The 17,525-nt window shown below is 40.9% G+C and overlaps 1 protein-coding gene across 1 annotated transcript in view; it reads left to right on the top strand.

Annotated features, from left to right (window-relative positions):
* The window catches only part of LOC100747736 (aryl hydrocarbon receptor protein 1), a 160,195-nt gene that overhangs the window by 129,573 nt on the left and 13,097 nt on the right, over positions 1-17,525 (top strand). Inside the window, exon 4 of the mRNA XM_033322834.1 lies at positions 12,263-12,352. Coding sequence (XP_033178725.1) covers positions 12,263-12,352 — 90 coding nt within the window. The remainder of the gene's footprint in view (positions 1-12,262; positions 12,353-17,525) is intronic.

Below are 17,525 nucleotides of genomic sequence, written 5' to 3' on the forward strand. Positions count from 1 at the left end.
CCCCGTCGAGAGTGCGCGCCTCTCTCTCTCTCTCTCTCTCTCTCTCCCTCTCTTGGCTCTCTTGCTTTCCTTTAGCAGAACTCCAACATACTTTTCTTGACACCGTGGCCACGGTGAACGATGCGCCCTGGAAAAATAAAACAGCATTCACCCTTACTTTTCTTCTTTCCTGCCATTTTTTGTCCTTTCTTCGTTGAATCGGTACATCGGTTTGTTTGATTTATGTCATCGATGAGTCTACTTTGGAACAAGTTGCATACCGTTTCCCTTCGTAACATTGTTCAAAGGGATCTTGAAGATTTGTGAAGAGGGACGCCGAAGTAAGAAGTTGGAACGACTTTATCGGAAATTTATGGATTCTCGCCGATAGCTATTCGTACCGTATTCCATATTCGTTTGGAATTTATTTGGATTTTTATTTTCAAGGGATGTGTGGTCTTTGTTATTTATGCTGCCTGGTAATTCGCTGGCATGAAGAGGAAGATTATAGAGTAGATGTTCTGTACTTGTTTCAAGTAGTTGTTACACCTTAATAAAATTATTTTTTTCAATCGTCCGATCCGAAACCTTCGACCGAGATACTTTCACATGGCAGACTGCCGACTTGAGAATTTCAGTTCCTACGTTTCTAATTAAAATGCCGTCGAATGAGATTGAACGCGGCTTACATCTTAAGAGAATTCAATTCGACAGCTTTCGGATAAAATGCTTCGCGATAGAATATTCCTCGTGCGTGTCTTTCCATATGGACGATCTTAACGAGAACCGTAGCGTATCGAACGCTACCAATTGCGATGCTTCCTTCGCTTGCAATTATTTAAGCTTCTAAATATTTCCAATTTGCAAGCTTACGATTACAATGCTTATAACTAAATTTTTACCGAATTAGACGCTCTGTATTTGAAAGTCTTTCACTCGAATGCTTTCAATCTGTTTCCAAAGTGAATATTTCCAACATTTCGTACGTAACAGTTTTCCGTTAAAATGTGCTCTTGATGAATATACCACCGAACCTAGTCAGCTTGTGAATACACCAAACGATCGTACGCGAAGACGTGTTGTTGGCAAAGATGAAACGTCAGGGGAAAAGCTGAATGAAACACGATGATTGGAAAGATGGGCGAGATGTAGGCGGCAATTGGAAGTTGGCTTGAAAGCCAGTGGCGTCTATACTCGTTGTAGTCTACCGGGCAAAGCTTGAGAGAGGCAGCAGGAAGAAAAATAGCTTGGTTATGATTACGGGTTACCGGTGGCGGGGGTTGTTCCTGACCACGACCCTCTTTTACCGCTACTGCGGTGTGGCTGGCGTATTAATGCGATACACGATAGCCTGCTGGCTATTAAATAAAAAATATGAGAGCAAAATGGCTGCTTTCGCGGCGATACGTCACCGAGAGGCGTGATTTGTACCGAAGCCTTGGCTAAAAATCGCCTTCCCCCGATTCCGCCGCGCAACAAAACCGCTCCCGGACCTCCGTGAATTTCGAAGCGCGTTTCATCGGCTAATGCACAGGTTCGCCGATTCACCTCGATGAATTCTTAACGAGCGAGCACCGTGCGAACGATCGACGATCGTACCGAAACGATCGATCGCTTTTGGGAAAAGTTCGATGGAGGAGGATTCTGGTGAACGACGAGGCTGATGATGATAGGTCGAGCCAGGCGTGGAGAATCGCAAACCATTTCGTCTCAACGCCTTACAAGATGTAACCTACACAAATTGATGAAAGTACATCGTACAGTTTATTGTACAATAGTCGTTGCGATGATAATTTCACGATTGCGATCCTCGAAGAAGAACGATATGGTTTGAGACAATTTTGGGCAAAGTAGAGTCCGGTAGAGAAACGCGTTGAGGTCGGTTTCGTGTCGTAAGACGCACGACGCGTGACAATTTATAAAGGTACATTGCGCAACATTCATCGTACAACAATTGTCATTCCGATAATTTTATTACCAAAGGACTTCGGAGGAAAGATGAGTAATCTGAGAATACTGTGGGAAAGATAGATTCTAATTGAGAAATCCAACTGTGTTATAAGATGTAACAGGAATTGTACAACTGTCGTTACTGTGATAATTTCATGATTGGTAAAGGCTTCGAAGGAAAAGCGATATGGTATTTAATTTCGGAAAACTATGGAAAAATTAGAGTCTGGCAGCGAAATCTGATTCAGTTCGTTATACGATATGAAAGATGCAAAAGCAGTATATTTCATAAGCGAAATTTGCCACAGGTGGAGTTTTCTCTTGGGTTAAGTCGAGGTCATTGGGGAACTAAATTTTATATTTTTATTCAGCGAAAATAGGAGTAACTCGGTTTTATCGTTAACGCGTTACGTAAGAAATGTGCTTAGTGTTGCTTTATGTAAGAGATAGGTTGCAGCTGGTCTAACTAAATAAATGAAGCACACATACGGGCTGGCGCCACGAATTCGTCTGACCTAGGTATCGAGTAATGTTAATACGCGAAAAGAGAGCCGCTAGCGAATTATGTATTCGTCTTCGATTTTCGTGAGGTTCGGGATCATCGGTTGTCGAGGATGATTTTTACAGAATTCGTGGACGATCGAGACGAACGACAGGAAAACAGGCAGGACGAAGTTGAGCAATCAGCCAGGAGGCAAAAGGGGCAGACATGCAAGCATCAGCAACAAGTAAGAGCTTGGATCTGCTGCTCAAGTCGACGGTGAGCTCGCACGGAGCACACTTACATTGCAGATTTATTTGACTATCGAACGAACAGCGAAATATTCGCTCTCTTATTTGTTTACTATACGTGTTTATCGTTCTTATCAATTTTTAAAAATTGGCAGTCTTTTAGCTATATTCAACTCGTTCACTCGTCGTTTCGATTCACAAGTATTTGAACAATTGCCTCTTATTTTTTGTTATTATTTTTTTAATTTAGAAAATGGTATGTATAGCGCATTAGAAATCAATATACGCTAGAAGTGAAATGAACGTGTTAGATTCGGTCTCTACAATCGTAATAAAACACGATGACGGAGAGCCTGATCGTTTACACTGTCTACAATTGCCATTAGAAGTACGCTAAGTATCAGAAGTATACTTAACAGGAGAAAGAATGCTCTAGCAGTTCTAATGTCACAGTAGTATAGGACACTACGTTATATAGACATTTTTGCCATTACCTTGGACAATGCATTCTTTCGGACTACTTAATCATTATATATGATATACATCATTAAACAAAATATGTATTGATAGCTGTAGTTAGGAAAACTGTATTTACGTGCTATTAAGCACCGATCGCTGTTTGCTGCAAAAACCATGGAAACTGTTTTCCACGGGAAAAAACATTTCGAAAATACACCGTTGTATAATCGACGCGATTTCTGGATAAAAAGCAAAGGTAGAGCAGCTCTAATAGGAAGTTTGAAAGGAAGCGACAAGTCGCTCGAAATTGTTCAAAGTCGCACGCGTTTCATTATTCCATCCGGAGAGCCGGTATCGAGATTAATCAAACAAGATAGGCGAGTAATCTGCACTTGCGATCGAAAACCGTCGCGCGAAGAGGAGCCGAGTGATTCGACAGGGGCAGGTGTCGAAGCTCGGCGAAGAAAAAGGCGAGCGTGCGTCGTCCACGACCGAGGAAGTGGCAGCCTGTCGACGATTAAATGAACTTTTATTTTCGTATCGGCCGCGTTCCAGGCTGTCGTGAAGCCGCCGGATGCTGCCTCGTTAATGACCGTGTGTGCACTGTGAATGGCGTTGTATATAGTGAATGGTATGGCAAATATGTTGCAAACGAAGTTTACGAGGTGAAGGTATTCCAAGTAGCCAGATTATTTTTGTTTTATATCGTCCAGTTGCTATGGTTGCTTTTTTTGTCGTACAGGGTGCATCAAAAGTAGCGTTAAAATCCTTCCAATCGTGTTATTATTATTCATTTTTATCGTTTTTCTGCGATATCTTATGAATGTTCTTTTTGCCAATACAATTAGGAAAATGAAAGTTGGATAGAAAAGTTGTTTTAACCAGTGAATATCATAAACAGTTTGAACCTTGAAATGGGTGAATATTCTTTGATCACCTTGTATACAGAATTTATAGGCATTCCGTTTTAACTCATTTAGTTACCTCATCTAACGGGGAACTTGATCATCGTTATTACGAGCACCGAATGTTTCATTTTATAGCGGTAAACCGAAGTACCGAATGAGAGGGATTTTTATCCGTGTATGACCATAATGTTTATCTGAAAAATAAAATTGTTTATATATTTCGGCAGAATAATAACGCGTCGAATAAGTCGATATTAAGTTTTAGTACGTCGTGCCTTCTTCATGAAACCAGAAGAGCAAAATTACACAGTCCTTAAAAAATTCAATCCTGCAAGATTTTAGATACGTACGATGATTAAATAGTTCCTACATATTTCTACAAAAATGTTAGCAGCCACCGGTTAATAAATAATCGACAGCGACGGTGAACACGAACACGATCCTTTCCATAAACTAAACCCATCTTTAAAACCAATATCCAAGACAGAATATCGAACAAAATGGACATGTTATTATTACAGAATCACTCTGTGTACCTGTCACAACGTCCCTTCGAGACAAGCCCATAAACCATTTCTCCTATAATCGAATAAATAATTCCGAATGCTAGTTGTACTATCGAAACGACAAACGTGGGATTGTTTTGAAAGAAACATTTGAACCCCTTTAGAGGGAAGGGTGGCATCGAAACAGCAATTTCTGGCCCGTGATTGCGTTCCTTCATAGCGTAACGGCGGTTTAGACTGATAACCGGAAGCCGGGCGCAAGGGAAAACGGGGCGATCGGCAAAGTGTAGTGAGTCAGTGAGACACGGGCTGAGTCAAAGGTAAGTGTAGGTTAGGTGGGTGCATGGGATGGGATGATATGAGGTTAGGTTGGTGGTCGACGGGGCTCGCCTTGGTCTGGCACCGCTAGTCCTTCCCGTATTGATCGCGTGCTCCTTTCCTCCCTTAGATACCACCCCCTTTTGCGCCTTACGTATCGCCAGCATTTGCTCTTACCCTGGCGTCGACACCGACGAGACTCCGACGAGACACCGGCCATGGATCCTCCTCATCGACCAGATTCGATATTCCATCCGAATCGTTCGTTCGATGACCCTTCACGAGTTTATTCTATTTTATTCCTCTTCCTGTCTCTCGTTTTCTGCTGTGGCATCTTAATTCCCTCACCTGTCATCGGGATTATTATCTTTCGCTGTAATTGGTCGACTAATGGTACTAATTAATCGACAAGTTACAAGTTGGCGGTTATTGGCGTTTCTTTCACAGTTTTATCATTTCTTTACGATCTCGTTAGTACTGGAACTGTCAAAGTAATTGAAACGATCGATCAGCAGTTTTTCATAGAACATTATAGATGTACATATTTCGTACGCAGATTATGTAGATTTACTAGAAATCGGCATTACATACGTGGAATAATCTCTTTTAAATATATGGACAATACATGTACAAGCTTTATATTATATTCTACTATTAAGTAGAATAATCAGTTGGCTTATAATTTGTAGAATTTACTCACAGAACTTTATTTCTTCGATATCATTAAACTTGCCACTATTATGCGATTGAGTTTATCGGCTTGTAACTTGTAGAATTTCGTTAACGTTATTAGTTGAATCGCGCTAGAGGACGCAGGTGTTTCCTTCATCCCCTTAACTTTGTGTCCTTTCATTCTTTTCTCATTCCGTCTGACTCACTAGAAGTCTTAATCGCCGAAACAAATGAAATTTCGATGCTTGCCGCAGAAACAAGTGCCCTCGCTGCGGATAGATGCAGATACGATTAATCATTCGCGGGCATAAAACGTCGTCGAGCGACTTTCGTCGGCGGACGTTTCCCGGAAGCATGCTGTCTAGCCATCTTGCTTAGTTCAGACGCGAAAAAAATGCCGTCTTGATTTTTTTTCGACCAAAAAGGTCCCGTTGCCTCGCGAGTATTAGTTTCGCGAACGTGGCTCAAGCTACCCTTCCGGTGTCCATAATTAATCACGCTCGAGCATGAAACCCATCGAGCAAACCATTATCGTTCATATTATTATTTCTTGCGTCTTATCATTCATGTATTTAACCCGGGACATTTTTTCCTCTGTCGTTGATTTTGGACGAGATGATTGATGGCGCCACGAGATCATCGATTTAACACCGATCTCGATTTCTTGGAATTTTGTGTTCAAATCTCATCGATAGATATTTGCTTGACATTTGCTTCTATTCGACAGCGTTGGAGTAAAACGCCGTTGAGTTGAATATTTTGGACGTTTGTAATGTTAAAATGTTACATCGAATATTTACAAATGGGAATTCTCATTTAGGAATAGAATGCGAAAGCTTCTGAATTTATGTGCCTCGAACCCCAAAAGATGCAATTTAAACGAGGCTTTTTAAATTCATTTTTAATTGTTTAATTAACAACTATGGCATCGCGAAGGTGAAATCCTCACACCTGCGGCTCGAACACCTTCGAACTTACCACGTTCGAAATAAAGCATATGCGAGGCAAAGAAATTTCACTCGAGAAACACGTGAACGTTTAATCGCAATTATCTAGACCGATATTCAGAGTACCTTTCGGGACGTAATTCGTCAGAGCGGAAGAATCTGTCCGATCTCGTTTCGCGTGGCCCGTCAACCTCGACAGCTTTAGCAACTGTAGCTTTGTCGTTCGTGCGTACGTCGCCGATAACGACCATTCCTTCGTCACGGAGCACGAACGCGACCTGGCAATAATTTTATGAATTTATCGTTTTCCACGTGTTCTACCGGCGGCTCTCGCGATTACTTCCCCTATTTCGTTAATTAAGTCGTCCCTTACGAAAAACATTACCGTTCAATAGGATGCTTAATTGCCTGTGCGTTAATGAGCTAAATAAAGTCTTAACTAACTCCTGTCGTAAAATCAGTTTGCGTTACTGAGGACTAGTTTTCATTCGCGTCTGGCTGCGAGGCAGAATGAACTGTGATCCGGAGTGACTTTATTCCAGAACAGTAGATAGGGTTTTAAAATACAGGCAGAAGATAACTACCGATTGTGCCCCATGTAATATATACGATACCGTTCATAATTATTTAGTGAAAATTGAATGCTTTTAGATATTGGCCGCTGTCAAATCGAAAGCTTCCAAGTTGAGTATCCTCAGGTCGAAAAATGTCAGATAGCACTCCTCCGAATTAAAAGTCTTTAAATTGAAGGCTACAAGCGAGAAGTTTAGAAATTGCACGCTCCCAAGTCGAATGCTTTCAAATTGAACGCACTTAAATTGAGCGCTTTCAAGTTGGGGTCGTTCGATTCAAAACTATCCGAGTCGCAAGCTTTCAATTTTGCGAGCCTAGAATGCGAAAAAATTCCATATTGAAACCTATTGTACCAAGTTTCTCGCTTGTGAAGGAATTGATTAATCCCTGCAGAAACTAAGAACAGGTTTTCACCGGCGCAATAATTTTCCTGATAAATATACATTGCGAAAGGGAAAACGTTATTGTTCGCTATCCAATGCATCGCAAGTAATAGATATATTATTATACAAAACAGACAACAGGGAGTGTAATCGATATCGCAGAACATATATTTACTTAGTTGATTTATGTACTGTGCCATATGAAGTGCGAGTTAATTGCCGACTCGTAATGAATCATGTGTTAATTAAATCGCAACGTAATTGCATTTAGTAGCTCTAAACGGATCCCCTCCCCCGAATAAAGATTTCCTTTTGTTTGTATTAATGAAATTCCGCGATGCAAAAAACGTGTGTCTATTATCTGATTTACATACAGAAATTCATTAGGCTTTACATGAATTAAGAGGAAATCACGTAGAATTAATAGTAGAATCTTTTATCTCGGTATGTAATTTATTACGGTGAACGTTGTCTTCCGATAAGTATCTGTTACACCTGCGATCACACAGAAACTAGAAGAAATACAAATTGCCGTTTAATGTTCAGCAGATATAGCAAAACCAACCATCGAGCTTTACGTTTTCGTAAAGTTGAGTCCTAAAGCTTAGATCTCAGATCGATCTTTTATTTTCACGTAGATACAAGCGAACGACCGATGTTCATTTGAATAAAAATGATTTTTTTTTTTTTTAGATTCGAATGAAGCAAAGGGGACATTTGCGAATTTTGTATTTTAGAATCGAAAGTTTTTAAATTAGATGCTTTCGAATTCGAGAACTCCCGAATTGAAATTTTTCCAGGTCGAAAGCATCGAAATTTAAAGAGCTCGAGATCGAGAACTTCCGAATTGAAATCTTCGAGAAGTCGAAGCTTTGATGTTAAAAGCTTTCGTCGTGTCGGACTGAAATTTCATCAATTGAATGCTTGAAATTCGCAGCGTTTTCGAGCAAGGGAAAAACAAACGCCGGGTAAAAACAAAGGTAAATTGTATGCGATAGGAAGGAAATATGCTAAGGAGCAGATATACTTGGCCGATTAGATCGTGGCTCGAAAAATTGGAAGCGAGTTACGTGTGCGGAAACTTAAGAGCAGCTTAGTCGAAATAATAAAGGAACTATAAATTCTGACTGTGAAGTGGCACGCGAGTTGCGCGCTATCAATCCGCGAGAGCTCTGCGAAGTGGCGATCAAAAGAAACGCGATATCCTTGCAGCGTTAACGTTTTATCCACATTTTTTCCTTCGTTGAATCTTTCCCCCTTTTTCTTTTTTAATAATACCGCACTTTCACACCGCTTTCTTAATTAATTGTTAATGACCTCGCGCGTAAAAAATAACAGTAAAGCAATATTCGTAAACTGAGTAATCTCCCGTACTGTATAATCATGCTGTTATTTGATAACAGTACTTGCAACTCGAACGTTTTCAATTTCAAAGATTGCAGTTTCGCAAAAATTCGAAAGCTTTCGCTTCAAGCGCTTATCATTTTCAGAGTTTTTCATTCGAAAGTCTTCCGTCTGATGCATCCAAGCTTACGAAAAATCATTCAAATTCCAACTAAGTGGAACTAAGTAACCAACTAAGTAACATCCCTTCTACGTTTATAATAAACAGAAATTCCAATAAATTTTCTATAAACGATAATCTACAGATTCACCGACAATTACTCATACGGTTTAAGGTGTTAACAACGTGCACGAATGGAAAGCAAATTAAAGGAGAAATGGTTATTAGGAAGAAAGAGAGAGAGAGAGAGAGAGAGGACGGAGAGAGTATCGAAGGAGATGTAATTCCGATTCAGGTTATTCGTAGGCTCTGCATACCGAACGATCGTGCTACGGCCCGTGTCCGTGCCCGTGACTTCTAGTTGCATGAGCGAAGAAAATGGAAAGATTTCGTGCGTGAAGTATTATTGGCGACCCGCTAATACACCAGAGTCAAGGTGAGGATGAAGGGGTATTAGAAGTTCACGCTTGGACGGAACACGCGAGTACTCGCACACTCGGCACGCGACTGATTCGCTGCCGGCCAACACACGCGAGAAATAAAAATCCATCGATTTTCTTTTCTGGCCCCTTGTCCTCTCTCGTTTTCACCCTTCGCTGCTCTTCCTGGATCGTGTCAACCGTGAACTCAGCCTCGTGTAAACGATACGAGAAATACTGTTTTCCTTTGCCTTCCTCCTCCTTTTATTCTCCCTTTTTCTTTCTTTTTTTTATTTTCTTGAATTGGTAATGCGCGAATAAGCAAAGTTTAAGCATTTTTGGAATACTTAAAGAAATATACAAAATTAATATATATACAGAAATATATAAAAAAAGATTCTTTACGATATTTAGCGAATGAAAGGTATCTCGATAGATTTCGTTTCTCTGGTGAAAATATAAAAGTCACATAAACGCGCGTTGAGTAATAACGAGGAAATTTCTAATCTTCGTTTCGTCAAGATCTACTGTTGCTCGACAGATTGGACTTTGAGTATTAATATTATTTGATTAATAATTGAATATTATTTTTATGAATTCTTATTTGATCTCATTCGTGGATCGTTTGACCTTTTATTAATGTTTAGTTTATCAGAGTCTTCAATTGGCTGAAAGATTGGACTTTAAATATTGGTTTGATAAGTTGGATCGACCGAATTTTCATTAATTTTTATATTATTAGCGTTTTTCTTATCGTTGAATGGGTTTGGAGGAGGATGCAATCGCGCCGATTAAACGGAATCCCACGGGGGATGGCACGGTTTACAGAAATGGCCATGTCGGCCATTTCGAAGGGAAGAAGCGTAGGCAGGCAGCGAGAAAATCCTATTACAGCTTATATTCGTGGTACAGGGGGTTGATTGAAGCTCGGGGAAACTCGCCCTCCGCGCGGATCCGTATTGACGCGAGCGGCCAGAGAGAAACCCACCCTCTGGATCAACCAATCAAATCGCAGCATCCGTCGCGCATGCGATCGCTTCGATAGCCATCCCCCGACATTATCGGTTATGGTGTCCCTACCCTGTCGGTGAACCTTGGCGAATTTCTCGATACTTGGAGTATTTCAATTTGCTATCTTCCGATTCTCTGACACTGAATTCGGATTAATTCGCAAGTATTCAATTTCGAAGCGTTCGCTTTCTGCTACAGCAAACTGGTACACAGGCTGTCTGTTAGACGTCATACGCGATCCCACGGACTATCTTCACTGTTAAATTGTTGGATCTCGCACTGAATGTTAAATTTTGTTTAGGCTTAGAGTTTAAGTCGTAGTAAATAAGGATCGGCTAAATTAAAGTAGCTACTTTAAAGTAAAGCTATCTAAGCGAGTAGTTCTATTACAATAAATCCCGAGTCAGCCACTGAAGCTGATGTCAAATCATTCATTGGTGATCAAGTTTACAGACGCAGTAATTTTATCTCTGTAATCCCTACTTCTTCGAGAAATTTTTCCGCAATATGCCGTGCAATCCACGCGACTGGAATATCGACAAATGTTCAGAACGCTGTACGATTCGATAATGCGTTTTATTTGCTCGCGTGAACTGCATAAATGTCGTAAAGCGCAGCAAAACAGAGCAAGTTCCGAAGCATTCAAGTCGAACACTCAATTTGCAAGCGTTCCATTCGAAAACCTTCCAATTCCCAATGATACATTTTAAATATTAAATTCCATCCGAGTAACCTTCCCCTCAATGTCTTTCAACTGCCAAACGCCAAAAGTCTAAAAATTTCCTAGCTCAGAAAAGTACGATAGAGCTCGTTTGTTTCTACCTATCTACCTATAAAAGAATCGTCTATTCCGTGAAATAAAAAATACCTCGAAGCTAAAGCGAAAGAAAAATCTTTTATAAATTAACGCGAGGAGGTCTGAGTATCAGAGTTCTCTTCATATTTCCGACCAATAAAACCAGTCGGACGTAGTACCTGGCACGGGCACCTACGGCAACGGGTCGAAATAAAACAAAACAATACACATTTAGCTCTGGAAACGGGCTAGCAGACAAGTACTTTAAACGACCGATTCCCCCGCACTCGTTTCTAGCCTCCGACCGTTTAAACTAGGACGGATATTTCGGGCTTCGATACGGCCGTTCGAGTTTCTAGCTCGTTTTGGTATTCGAAAGCCACCACACCATCGGCCACGTCGATAAATGGGGAAACTTTCCGGAACGTTTTCGCCCCGGCCAGCAATTCCCCGTTTTCGGAAAGGAAACGAGCACTCGTTGTGCAACTCCTTTTCTAGAAGTGAATTATCGCTACAGAGAATTTTTCTTCTCTATTCGTTCCCTTTTTTTCTTTTTTCTTTCTTTTTAATTTCGTATCGTCGATGATCATGGGATATTATATATATCGATAGTAAATCGATAAATTACAACTCGTTAGTTATAGACTTGTGTCGACATTTTTTTGCGCTTTTATATCGAATAGTATGATCAACCGACTTGTAGTTTCTATCAGGTTGGAACGTACGTAATGTCCGAAAGTTTTTGAATCTTTTCTTTCAATAAATATTTGCGATTTTGTAAAACATTTTGTATATCGTTCTAAACCTGAGAATTCTTCTAGAATTCAGTGTAGTCTGAATCGATAAAATCGGACATTTCATATGCGTTGTAACTTGTAAAATTGACTCGACAAACTTGTTTTATCGTCAGCCTTGTTTTTATTGTACAACGAAATTTATTACCGCCGATAATTGATAGCTCTTTTGTAAATTTTTTTTTTTTTGCTAATAATTCTCTGTAACTCAATCGCGCGAGACAATTGTGACAATAACGTAGCCTAGGGAATATCGATGGAATGTTTATTGAACCTGCAGTAATATTTGCAAAATAATTCGTCTGTTACAGGCGCTGAACGGGTTCCTGCTCATACTGACCTGCGACGGCGAAGTGTTCTTCGCCACTCACAGCATAGAAAGTTACCTTGGCTTCCATCAGGTACTTCCGACATTTTCTTTCCACTTTAATTATCCAAAGTTAAATAGCCAACCCTTGAAAGAAGGTAAACTTCCCAAGGAGCAAGTATTCATCACGAGCAAGTTTTTAGTTTTTTAACGTATTATTAGTAGTCCGGTTGCAATGTAATTTCAGGCACAGTACCTACACCCTCGGTGTTGGTTTATCTTCTCATGTCCACACCCAACACTCGCTGGTCACGCCAGGTCCGTCAACTTCGTTCTACGTGTCACGTTTACGCAATCATCATCCCCCTTGTCCGAGCTAACGTGGCTTTTTCCCCTAGTACACCATGGACGTACATTTTTCAGTAGACCTTCGCGATTATCTAGTCTAGTTAACGTTCCAATAACTCGTATATACGTACCTATGTGAGGCTCTGTTCGTGATTAGGTTTCTTCGAATATTGGAGATCCTTTCAGATAATTTGATATAATTGGATATACATAATTATCGAAAAGTCGAGGCGATGTAGGAACGGCATAATTTATTCTAGAATGCCTGTTACGTTAATTCATCGTTGAATAATTCCTTCACGCTGTATACATCTTAATTACTCGTAATAGACAATTCAGTCGAATGATTCATCTTCGTTGTATATTGGCACGAATAGGTATTGTAATTTATTATTTATATATTTATTATAGAATTTATTATAGAATTTATTATAGAATTTATTATATATGTCAGAGATGGAAAGACAGCGGGATTTCCCGTCCGGAATGTTGGGAAAAACCCCAATACATCAGTCCAGACTTTTACTATAGCCGCCCTTAAGTAATAAAAATAAGAAATAGTCTTAATTTTCCAATCTGACTTTATGACGATGGGTTTGAGCTCGAAGTGACATGGCAGATCATCGGACGTAGCCACGGTCACGGGAGGGACATGTACCTAACAGAGATATGAAATGATTATATGGCTCTCCTTAAAAACAAAGATTAACCCGAGAAGCGGGGACAGGAGTATATAAGGGCAGCCTCTTTTGGATTAAGAGAGTTAGAGTTAGAGCGTTAGAGTCGTTGGACGAATTGCCGATTGAGTGATCCGAATCGAGTAGTACGTTGATACTTGTCCTCCCGTGGATCGTGGATTCGTTATCGAACCTGAATTCGTTGTCACCATCATCTCGACCATTCTATTACCATTACTCATAGCCTCTTGTAGTGTCCACATTCGTACTGATAAATATTGGCTACATTCGCGACGGTAAAGTAAGTAGGTTCATCGAACGCCCCAAAATGGCAACCTGCCTCCGACATATATATTAAATTTATTATTATTATATAGTCGACCGAAATGGGGTAGTCTATCATATTCAACGAGCAGGATTATAATTTAGGACGTTGATACGTATTCATATCTTTACGAACACGTGCTACTGTTGCATCAACTTTCTGCAGCACCTCGTGTATGTATAGTTCAAAGCTTCGAATCATATACGGAAAGGGAAAATTGCCACGATTTTGAAAATGCATGCAAAATATTCGTCGAAGAAGAAAATATTTAGAAAATTGATAGAACCAAGTGGGAAATCTTCTATGTTACAACTTGGTACTTCAAGTATTTTGAATACTTTTGCGCGTCATGTACATTCTGTAGTTTCTTCGGTGCTTAAATTTCCCACAAATCCAGTCAAATAGCAATCCTTCGTAATAATAATTCTGGTAATAATAATTCGTAATAAATAACAATCCTCATTAGCCGTCTCGAGTCTACACGCTCTACATTCGTCTCATAATGATTTCACTGGTCCTTAGCTACTTTAAAATCGCTCCTAATTCGATAGATGCTCGACGAATCACGTTAGAACGATCATGACAGTGGTCAGAATTAGAATAACGAGCACGGAGGGTAAATAAGCGCGGCAAAATCAGGAGAAGGAGCGGATTAAAGGGAAAAGAAGCCATTTGCCTCTCTATCCGGAACAGAGCGATATCGTTCAACCCCCGGTGAACGCGTTCGAAAATGCGATCTGCACGCAGGCATCCAGCACGCACGCGAGTGTAACGAAGATAGTAGAAAAGGAGGTATTATGATTGGAATAAAGGAGAAGCGAAAGAAAAAGAGCGGAGAAGCGGAGGAAAAAAAATGACGGATGATGATTTCCCGACACACGATGACTGTATGAGCTGAAACGCACGCGAACGCTTTTGTGCATAGGATCGTAATTGCAGGAAACGACGGATGATGATTTTCCGATCCGATGATCTCGCGTCTCCAACAAAAGGGGGAAAAACGCGTTACAATCTCGCGTTTCTTGTAAACAAATTTCAAGGGACGATCGCTCGGAACCGAGCACGCTTTTCCTCGTTCCCATCGCACGCCCTTCTTACGATGATTTTCAATCGCTCCTTGAGAACTCGGAGTTTTTCTGATCGTTCTACGTGTGAACCAGTCAAAAGTCAGATCGATCTGTCCCCATTTTTCACGAAGTTTTGCTGTTTAGCGTTTTAAAAAACGAACGACTTATTTTCATGAAATTATTTATCACAGAGTCGTGGCATAAAAATTGAGAAGCTCCATGCTAGATTTTAGAAAATTGTGTTCGTAGTCGTCATTTTCCTCCGCACTTCGATTGATGGAACCGATCAGCGTGGCTTCTCAGAGATTCGCATCTATCGTACGCCTGGAATTGTATTTTTCTGGGATTTGAATAAAAATCTCGACGGCGTTTCTCTCTTTGTTTCCAAGATTGCTGTATTTTCATGAATTTCTCGACTAATTTTTCGAATCGAATGTCTGGAATCTCGATAAAAGTATCAATGACGCCTTTGAAATTACAAATACGTATCTCGGAGCTCAAGACCAGATTCTCAAGAATACTCAAACCCGATGGAAGCCATGAAAGTTTGGCTCGGCCAATATATGTGCGAGAGTCACGAGTGTTTTTAACTTTAGAGTTTCGATTAACGATACGTCTGTAACGTATGCTAAGCCGCTTAATCGCATTTACCGGATAATTTGTTTATATAAGAGAAGGAAAAATCGGAGCGACCGGGTCGGCGAGAATAATTCCTCGGCTCTTGACTTCGCGGCGGTATTCATTGAGATGTAACTGGGCACGCAAACGGTTCACACACACGTCACGATACACGTTTAACGATGATTTTTCCTCCGATTGCGGTATATTTAAGAGAAACGAAGTGTATCGCGACTAATAACCGACGCAGTGATTTTCTTTCAGGCTGAATTTTCGTTTAACTCTTACCCCCTTTCGTCCTCCTCTTAATAAATTACCTATAAACAAATAACAAAAATGCTATACTTATACCTACCTATCAATTACTTGAGTCTTGTAACAACGTCAAAATACAGACTCCGTTCCCGTTTTATAGGTTCCAGAACTACCCGTTTAGAAAACTCGCAAGCATTATTCAATAGTGTTCTCTTAAATCCTAATAAATAGGAGGAGATACGCATCGCAATTTTCACGGAACGAGTGGCAATTTTACTCCAGAAATACTCTCAAACCTGTTTGACAGGGAGAAGAATCGCTGCAGAGAAAATAACCGAGAAGAATATGATATTTCTCGCTTGTACTCAAACTAATTAACTTCGCTTTTAGAAACTTTCGAAATCTTACTAGCGAAGCATTTGGTCCACACGCGTCTTAGATAATTTCATCGATCTTCTCTACCGTTTATTTCGTAGAGTCTTGGCGAGTAGACTTGGCGAATAAGCGGCTCAAACGAGATTCTATTACACTCACAATCGCAATTTCACGTATTCCCTATCTCAACCCTTTATATTCTTCCCTAAACCTACCCAACCGCAGATTTCCTTAGTTCGTTCTTGTGTACGATAAGTTCACCCTCCGACCTTTCGTTTAAGTTATTGCTTTTATCCAACGTTGGTCACGGGGCCCGGTGCAAAGGCTCGTGGAGGATCAGAATCGGTTCTATCAGGCCAATTAAGCCGCGTACCAGCTCTGTGAACAATCCCACCCCCGTTGTGTTTGCTCGACCACCCCCTGCCGTGGTTCCAGCGCAACGCTTTTTCCCTCGGTTTCTCGCGTGAGATATCGAACTAAAGAGCAACGCGAAGTGTTGCTGGCCGGTGAATTACCGCGAGGAAGGTTGTTGCGGGGCGGACGCTGTCATTACGCGGTTTTTCCAGCGATTCGAGCTTCGAGGGTGGGCGAACAACAGAGGCCGACCCGGCTCTGCAGAGTTACAGGCCCGTGTAATCGCGTCATCCGAAACGCCCTGCGATTACGTCGCGTCGGATACACGGTCATCGAGTCGGGAAATCATCGAGTCAGCTCTCTTTCTCTCGTTACCGAGCCGTGCAACTCTGTTGCGTGCCACGTCGCGTTTCAATGAACGCGCCTCTAGCGGCAGATGCGGAGGACCTACTCGATGCGGTCCTATGACGATTATATTTCACAGGTGTTTCGCGTATCCAAGTTTTCTAGTATTCAAATTGTTCGCGTTTTCTATCGTTTACGTTTTTCGACAACTACGTATCGGAGACGGAGATGGAGTACCGTGATCTCCTAACTCTGAATTTATTAACTTTTCAAATGATGCGGAGGATAGACTAACGTAAGATTTCGTAGAGCGATATCTATCAGAATATCGTGTGAAAAGACAAATTGTCTCTTCTGTAGCTTTTTCGTAATTGAGAAGATTTATCCTGTCACGATACGTTCAAGTAGTACGTTCGTCTTCCACAAACTTGTCTCTACTTTGTGATACTCGATCGAACTGTAACTAGTACTATACGTTCAACTTCTGTCTACTATATCTCCTTGTATACTACCCTCTTCAGCAAATAATTGAAATTAGTATTTACGTTTTTACCTGAACAAACTGTATTTGACGACACCTTGTTTCCACTACTCGTCTACTTATTTTTCTCCCTGACTATAGTGACCCAATAATTTGCGCTCTATCTCGCATGGACCAAAGATACCAAGACGAAACTCTGAAACGGTTTACCCTAAGGGCGGTTCCCATTAGAAATCAATTGACCGCGTTAAGTTTAAACTCTCGTCTGGAATCCTTGAGGGGGGAAGGTTGGCTGCTCGTTCGCACGCGCTGAATTATGTGGCGCATTTTGACAATTAATAGCCGTTAATGAAGATGCGATCTCGAGCCTGACCTGCGGCTATTCCTCCCCCTCTTTCTCTCTCTCTCTCTCTCCCACCGCC

Source organism: Bombus impatiens, unplaced genomic scaffold, assembly GCF_000188095.3.
Source record: "Bombus impatiens unplaced genomic scaffold, BIMP_2.2 scf_0672, whole genome shotgun sequence".
NCBI lineage: Eukaryota > Metazoa > Arthropoda > Insecta > Hymenoptera > Apidae > Bombus > Bombus impatiens.